General features: G+C 49.1%; 3 protein-coding genes across 3 annotated transcripts; 2 read left to right on the top strand and 1 right to left on the bottom strand.

Moving 5' to 3' along the window:
- Positions 1-505: 505 nt before the first annotated feature.
- LOC308341820 (histone H2B type 2-E-like) lies at positions 506-4,546 on the bottom strand. The gene has a single exon (XM_080801842.1). The coding sequence runs from the start codon at positions 4,489-4,491 to the stop codon at positions 4,111-4,113; it is 381 nt and encodes a 126-aa protein (XP_080657968.1). The 5' UTR covers positions 4,492-4,546; the 3' UTR covers positions 506-4,110.
- Positions 4,547-4,801: 255 nt separating this feature from the next.
- Positions 4,802-5,349, top strand: LOC308342028 (histone H2A type 2-A). The gene has a single exon (XM_080802208.1). It carries the CDS (start codon positions 4,848-4,850, stop codon positions 5,238-5,240), a length of 393 nt encoding a protein of 130 aa, XP_080658334.1. The 5' UTR covers positions 4,802-4,847; the 3' UTR covers positions 5,241-5,349.
- Positions 5,350-6,361: 1,012 nt separating this feature from the next.
- Positions 6,362-6,772, top strand: LOC308342202 (histone H3.2; the record flags this gene model as incomplete). Its single annotated transcript, XM_080802498.1, has 1 exon — positions 6,362-6,772. The coding sequence occupies one exon, from the start codon at positions 6,362-6,364 to the stop codon at positions 6,770-6,772; it is 411 nt and encodes a 136-aa protein (XP_080658624.1).
- Positions 6,773-7,262: the final 490 nt, after the last annotated feature.

Raw genomic sequence — 7,262 nt, 5'->3', positions numbered from 1 at the left:
AAATAAAAACCCCTTCACCAAAAAAAAAAAAAAAAAAAAAGGATCAACTGTAATTTGTTACAACTGCAAAGACTATTTCCAATTAGGCCATGGAAACTAATACAACAGCTATATATAGGATATTTTTTTCACAATTGAAGAAATTTAAATATGGATTGTATATAACTTAATATTAAGTCAGTATTAAATTTGTTGTATGTAATAATGGTATGTAGTGATATAGGACAATGTCTTTATTTTTAAGGGAGAAATGCTAAAGTGTTTAGGGAGAAATGTCAGAATGTTTGCAACTTATTTTTAAATTATTCAGAAAATGTGTAAGTGTGCGTGAAAAGTGATAAAGCAAATGCAGCAAATTGTGACAATTAGTGAATCTAGATGAAGATATGGTTGAAGATCTATTTTTTTTTCAATTTTTCTATAGGTTTGAACTCCCCTTTCTTGAGAAATTTTTTTAAAAATTGTGATTAAAGACATTACGTATGACAGAAACAGCTTTCATAGACATTATCATCCATTTTATTTTTGCAATAAAACAAATACTGTTAAATTTTTTTTTAATTTTTTTAAAAATTTATTTATTTGTTAGAGAGACAGCAAGCGAGCACAGGCAGACAGAGTGGCAGGCAGAGGCAGAGGGAGAAGCAGGCTCCCCGCCGAGCAAGGAGCCCGATGTGGGACTCGATCCCAGGACGCTGGGATCATGACCTGAGCCGAAGATAGCCGCTTAACCAACTGAGCCACCCAGGTGTCCCACAATAAAACAAATCTGTTAACTGATGCACTTTCATCAAGAACATACGATTTTTCATCTCATTAAAGGGCTTATGTATGTTTGAGAATGATCATCCATCTACTAACTAGAACTCTGAATGTTATCTCTCGCTCATCATACTTGCTCTACTCATTAAAGATTACAGTGACTTATGTGTTGGCACTAGTCCAAGGATGCTCCAATTACATTGGCTTAGACATTTGGTTCTTCTGTCTTCTAAAGTCTGAGGTTGAAAATGAAGTTGCATAGGAGAGTTTAGTTTGGCCTCCGTAGACCAAAGCTAAGTCATTTCCAGGAAGAGAACACATCTTGACATGTTCTAGTGATTCTAAGTGCTTTCAGAAAGAGACAGCAGATCATCTACAAAAGAGCAACAACCAGACTTTCTACCCCCAACCCCTTTCTCTTCGCTGAACTCCAAATTACCATCTTTCATATTCCCATTTGGGAATTTGATCTTTCCTATCTGATTCCTACTTGATATTTCCACTCAGATAGCTACCAGGAGTCTCACAATTTTGTCCGAAACAGTACTTTTGGATTTCTTCCTCCAAACCTACACATCACTCATGTCAGTAAATAGCAACTCTTTCTGAATGCTCTGTCCAAAAACCTGCAATTAATCCTTTATTCTTCTCCTGTCATAATCTACATTCAGCTCATCAGTTTCAATTAAAATATGTCTTCACTACTTCTCAGATCTCTAGTGATACCACCTACCTCTCTCCTGCTACCACTCTTGCTCTCCTATAGTCTATTTTTTAACATAGCATCCTGGATGAGCTTTAAAAAAATAAGTCAAATAATGTCGTTACTCTGATCAAACTCTCCAAAGACACTCCAACTCACTTGGAATAAAAAACAAAATCTTTGCGATGGCCTATGAAGCCTCTCTATGGCCTACGTGGTCTGACCTTCAGCTACCTCCCTGATCTCTTCTCTCTGCAGATACTCTCTTTGCTTGCTGTGTTTCAGCCGTACTAGCATTGCTTTTTTTTTCCTTTTTTTTTTTTTTTTTGAACTCCCCAAACTTGTGCCTGCCTCAAGGCCTTTGCACTGGTTTCCCAATTCTTAGAATCCTCTTCTCCAAGGTAGGCTATGGCTCACTATCCTATCTATTCAGGCCTTTGCTCAAATATTAAGTGATCAGACCTGTTGTCCACACTGGATTCCATATTCTGTAGTACTCCATAGTACCTATCATTCCCTGATTATAGTATATTTCTTTCATTTGCTTCTTTTCAGCATCTACCAATGAACACATAGCTTTATGTGGACAGGGACTTTTTCTTCTGTTTACTGCTGCATCCCCAGCATGTTTTATTTATCTGAGGGTGCAAAATATGATTCCCTCCCCTCACCTTTATTGCAGGAAGTGGTGTGCACCAATACTCAAGGTGGAGCCTTGAACAGATGTCTGTTTTGTTTTCACACTTGTAAGTATAAATTTTGATGCCAAAGGTAATTATTGATGGATAACATAGTTACACTGAGTCACCTCCACCTTTAAGAATTAGCTATTTTTGCTTTCCTACCCAATATTCGGAGAATCCTCAGAACCAAATAGTGATGACTCCCTCTCCAACATGTAATTACAGCATTTGCCCAACATCCTGTGTGCCTCTTAAAATGTTTTCATTATATTCCTACCCTGTAAACTCAAACCTCCCCCTATTTTCTTTTCTCCTTCCCATTTCCATGCTTCAGCCTCCTGCCTAATCTCTTAGTAGATTCAAGCAAAGGCACGTGCAAAAGCAGGAAGATGTTTCCTGGGGTCTAACCATTGGAAAGAAGGGATGGATTCAGTAGAATACTAAGAAATAAGTTACTGTTTTTTAATTAGGCAGGGCAGACAGGAGGCAATAAAAATCATGCTGGAGGATCATATTTGGGATTTTATGTGGGTACATGAGAAAAAAAGAGTATACACAAGGGGATGAGCTAGGACACCTGCAGTGCACTTAACATTTTTTTCCAGGAAGTTTTAGTTTTACACCTTTATTTTAGTACCTTTTCTGTTCTCACTTGACCTCTTTAAAATGTGTTTTCAAACACTAATGAAGGTAGAAAGGCAAAGTCCTATGCTGTATTTAGTGCCCTGAATTAATGAGGGGATATATAAAACTAATTTTCTATGTGGGAAAGGACAATTTAAGAAAAAAGGAATAACTGTCTGGGTGGTGACTGAAAACTGCCAACGGGTTCTCACCAACTAATATGGCAACTATATAGACAGTATGTCAGTGGTTATCAAATATGTGAATCACCTGGAATGTTCCAGAGGTTGTCCATCCTTGCCTCTCCCCACTCAGTGCCCGTGATCTGGGTTCAGTGGAAATGTGTGGCTTTAGGGATAAACAGACTGATTCAGGGTCGAATGGCCTCAAATATTAGGAAGCACTGCTTTTAAACATCTAGTCTCAAAAATGGAGAAAACCCTTTTTATTCTCTAATATTTAGTGCTTCAATTTTCAGAGAGGAAGAAAACACAACTGTTCCAAGAAAGTGACAAACATTTTTCAGACTTAAAAGTTTTAGCAATGTTGAGTTCCTGGACATTTTATGATTAGCAGGCCCAGGTTCTGGAAATCCCTGAGAATCTATAAACCCTCTTTCCTTCCTTCCTTATCCAGATTGTAAAATATCAAAATTACAACTATGGGGAATTGTGTAACTTCTTAACACCTGAGCAAAAATGTTCTATTATAGATTATAAGTACCCTTTTTATTATCTGACAATTTAACGTCTCCAATTTGAGAACTACGTACTGACTAGTGTACCTGAAAGGAATACCAAACTGGAACAGGAGAGGTATGTAAACTAGAAATTACTTAACGACAAAATTCAGATACCGAGATACGCGAAAAGGAAAGAGGTTCTGGAAGTGGTTCCAAAAGCATTGCTTCGCATTTATAACACATGAATTCTCCACAGCAAGGAAAATGCAGTCACAAAGTACAATCCCAACTAACTGCTTTACAGTAAATACTCCTTAACACTAACTTCCACAATCTTTACTTGAGATTTACGTTGACTGCCACGCATCGCTAACCGTTAAAGTTAGAGCTGTTACTTTTCAGAATGAATACACCTACTCTACACCTAGCTCTCCACCATGCAGAAAATCAGAACCCATCTTGGGTTCCTTTCTTGTTTTCCAAAGGAAAAGACTGATATTGCCTAAGAAGATAAAACTAAGTGTTACGAAAAGAGAATTTTGAATACAAGTAGAGAAAAAACAGCTTCTTTCACGGAGAAGATGGCTGGCTCTGAAAAGAGCCTTTTGGAGCGAAGCGGCCGGCGCCCCGGGCGAGCGCCGCGTCCCGGCGGGGACTCACTTGGAGCTGGTGTACTTGGTGACCGCCTTGGTGCCCTCGGACACGGCGTGCTTGGCCAGCTCGCCGGGCAGCAGCAGGCGCACGGCCGTCTGGATCTCCCGCGACGTGATGGTGGAGCGCTTGTTGTAATGCGCCAGGCGGGAGGCCTCGCCGGCGATGCGCTCGAAGATGTCGTTGACGAAGGAGTTCATGATGCCCATGGCCTTGGACGAGATGCCGGTGTCCGGGTGCACCTGCTTGAGCACCTTGTACACGTAGATGGAGTAACTCTCCTTGCGGCTGCGCTTGCGCTTCTTGCCATCCTTCTTCTGGGCTTTGGTGACCGCTTTCTTGGCGCCCTTCTTGGGCGCGGGAGCGGATTTGGCCGGCTCGGGCATAGCGGGAAGCGCGAGCGACACGCGAGAGCCGTCCGCAGGCGCACGCAGCGCAGTAAGGCCCAGGCGGCCGGAAGCGCCTCGCTACTTAGAGAGGCCGTAGGCAAATTAAGGCTCTGCTTGGGCTGCGTGGTGATTCGCGAGTTTTCGGCGGCGCTCCTGCGCGGAGGGACGAGATTATGGAAATGAGCGGATTCTGGCCGAGCCACGCTATTGGCCGTGAGGACAAAGATGCGCTTCAGCCAATGGAAGGGCTGGGTGGACAATCCGGGTTCTGCCTATAAAAGGGTGAAGCGGGGTGGTGCGCGGCGACTTTGTCGGTGGCCTATCGGGAGGTGTTTTGCGGGAGCGTGGCCGTCATGTCTGGTCGTGGCAAGCAAGGAGGCAAGGCCCGCGCCAAGGCCAAGTCGCGGTCGTCTCGCGCCGGCCTGCAGTTCCCGGTGGGCCGAGTGCACCGGCTGCTACGCAAGGGCAACTACGCCGAGCGGGTGGGGGCCGGCGCGCCGGTGTACATGGCGGCGGTGCTGGAGTACCTGACGGCGGAGATCCTGGAGCTGGCGGGGAACGCGGCCCGAGACAACAAGAAGACGCGCATCATCCCCCGCCACCTCCAGCTGGCCATCCGCAACGACGAGGAGCTCAACAAGCTGTTGGGCAAAGTCACCATCGCCCAGGGCGGCGTCCTGCCCAACATCCAGGCCGTGTTGCTCCCCAAGAAGACGGAGAGCCACCACAAGGCAAAGGGCAAGTGAGGCCGGCGTCCTGAGGCCCAGCCAGCCCTGGTATGGAAGGGGACACCTGTGAAATCAAAGGCTCTTTTAAGAGCCACCCACTCTCTCAAATAAAAGAGTTGTTACAGTAGCCAGCTTGCTCCGTTCCGCCTTTGCGGGTGGTGGGCCGATCCCCTCGGAGACACCGCGGCGAGGGGAGGGGAAGGGGTTGCCCTTCCCCCGTTGCTCGCCTCCAACCCTGAGCTCTCGACCATCTTTATTTTGTTGGGTGGCTCGTAGACCTCAGGACTGGACGCAGGGAGAGGGGTCAGGCCTCTTGGGGTGCAGCCACGCTCGATTGGGTCAGGAGTACTGTTGGGCGGCCCCGGACTCTTTTTAAGTGGGGGCCGAGGGCGCAGCTGGCCCGCTTCCCGAGGCCTTTGCCCAACGCACACGTGCACCCCCTGCCGGCCGGCAAGGGAGCGGGCAGTTTGCGGGAGTGCGGCGGACCTGGTCCTGGGCTTTACTGAGCGGGCTGTTGGTCAAGTAAAAGTGAGGGACGGCCTTGGCAGCGGCGGTGCGGGCCCCCACTTAGCTTCCTGGAGGCGGGATCTCGCGCTCGGAAGGCGGAGGAGGGGTTGAGGGGATGAGGTGAGACCACTTTCCGACCTGAAAAGCCCCGACAGGCGGGGGGGGGGGGGGAAGGCCCGTCAGACGGAACGAGGGGGCTCTGCAAGGGTAACAAGGCGTTTTGGGGGACGGAGCCAACGCACGATTGAGGTCGAGTTGGGGAGACAGCGTGGGAAGGAACGGGGAGCCGTGTGTTCTACGGGGCTGAAGGGCTGGGGAGGAACAACATCCTGACCCGGTTGCGAGCCAACACGCCCCTCCCCCGCCCGCCGAAAAGAAAGGAAAAACAAGGTGCGGAAGGCTGTTGGCAACCTGGAGAGTAAGCGAGGCGGGCGAGGCAGGGAGGATTCTGCCCAAGCCAATGGGTGACGCCAGGACGGGTGACGTCACGGCCAATGGGCAGGCAGCGCGGGACTTTCAAGTGTTGTCCCGCCCAATCGGAGACAAGACGGTGCCTATAAAAAGTGGGGCGGCGGGCGGAGGCGGCGTTAGTGTGGCTGCGGCAGCGCGGGTGACGAGGTGATTTGGTTGGTATGGCTCGCACGAAGCAGACCGCCCGCAAGTCGACCGGTGGCAAGGCCCCGCGCAAGCAGCTGGCCACCAAGGCGGCCCGTAAGAGCGCGCCGGCCACGGGCGGCGTGAAGAAGCCGCACCGCTACCGGCCGGGCACCGTGGCCCTGCGGGAGATCCGGCGCTACCAGAAGTCCACAGAGCTGCTGATCCGCAAGCTGCCGTTCCAGCGGCTGGTGCGCGAGATCGCGCAGGACTTCAAGACGGACCTGCGCTTCCAGAGCTCGGCAGTCATGGCGCTGCAGGAGGCGAGCGAGGCCTACCTGGTGGGGCTGTTCGAGGACACGAACCTGTGCGCCATCCACGCCAAGCGCGTCACCATCATGCCCAAGGACATCCAGCTGGCGCGCCGCATTCGCGGGGAGCGGGCTTGAGTGAGCGCTCGGCTCGAGGTTCCATCCCATCCAAAGGCTCTTTTCAGAGCCACCCACGACAGCACTCGGAAGAAGCTGTGCCACTTAAGTCGTCCCTCCGTTCCTTCCTGGCGGACGCTTCCCTATCGCGGAAGGGTGGGACAGTTGAGTGCTCCCGACAGGTGATGTAAAGGCCACGCGCCGGGTTCAGGTGCCCTGTTGGCTAGCTTCTCTCTCCGGGCGGCCAGGGCCCTCAGTTTCGCTTCTGCGAAACGGCGGTCCACGCTCGCTTTACTGATGGGCGTGGGGTGGTCTTTTGGCCTCTCCACCGTGACCCAGGTTGTAAGCTGTCTGGGCAATTGAAAAAGGGATTTCAGGGTCGAGAAGGGCCCGAGAGAACGGAATCTATGCGACGCTATAGACTTGCAGTCCAGAGCGTACCCCAGCTGGCTTTTTTTTTTTAAATTAAAGATTATTTATTTACTTGACAGATCATAAGTAGGCAGAGAGA

The sequence above is a fragment of the Martes martes genome (assembly GCF_963455335.1).
Source record: "Martes martes genome assembly, chromosome: 4".
Taxonomy (NCBI): domain Eukaryota; kingdom Metazoa; phylum Chordata; class Mammalia; order Carnivora; family Mustelidae; genus Martes; species Martes martes.
This window is presented reverse-complemented; position numbering and strand designations above follow the sequence as displayed.

What these genes read in the sequence shown, in the direction of transcription:
- LOC308341820 (XM_080801842.1), bottom strand. Translation starts at nt 4,491, where the DNA reads ATGCCCGAGCCGGCCAAATCCGCTCCCGCGCCCAAGAAGGGCGCCAAG.
- LOC308342028 (XM_080802208.1), top strand. Translation starts at nt 4,848, where the DNA reads ATGTCTGGTCGTGGCAAGCAAGGAGGCAAGGCCCGCGCCAAGGCCAAG.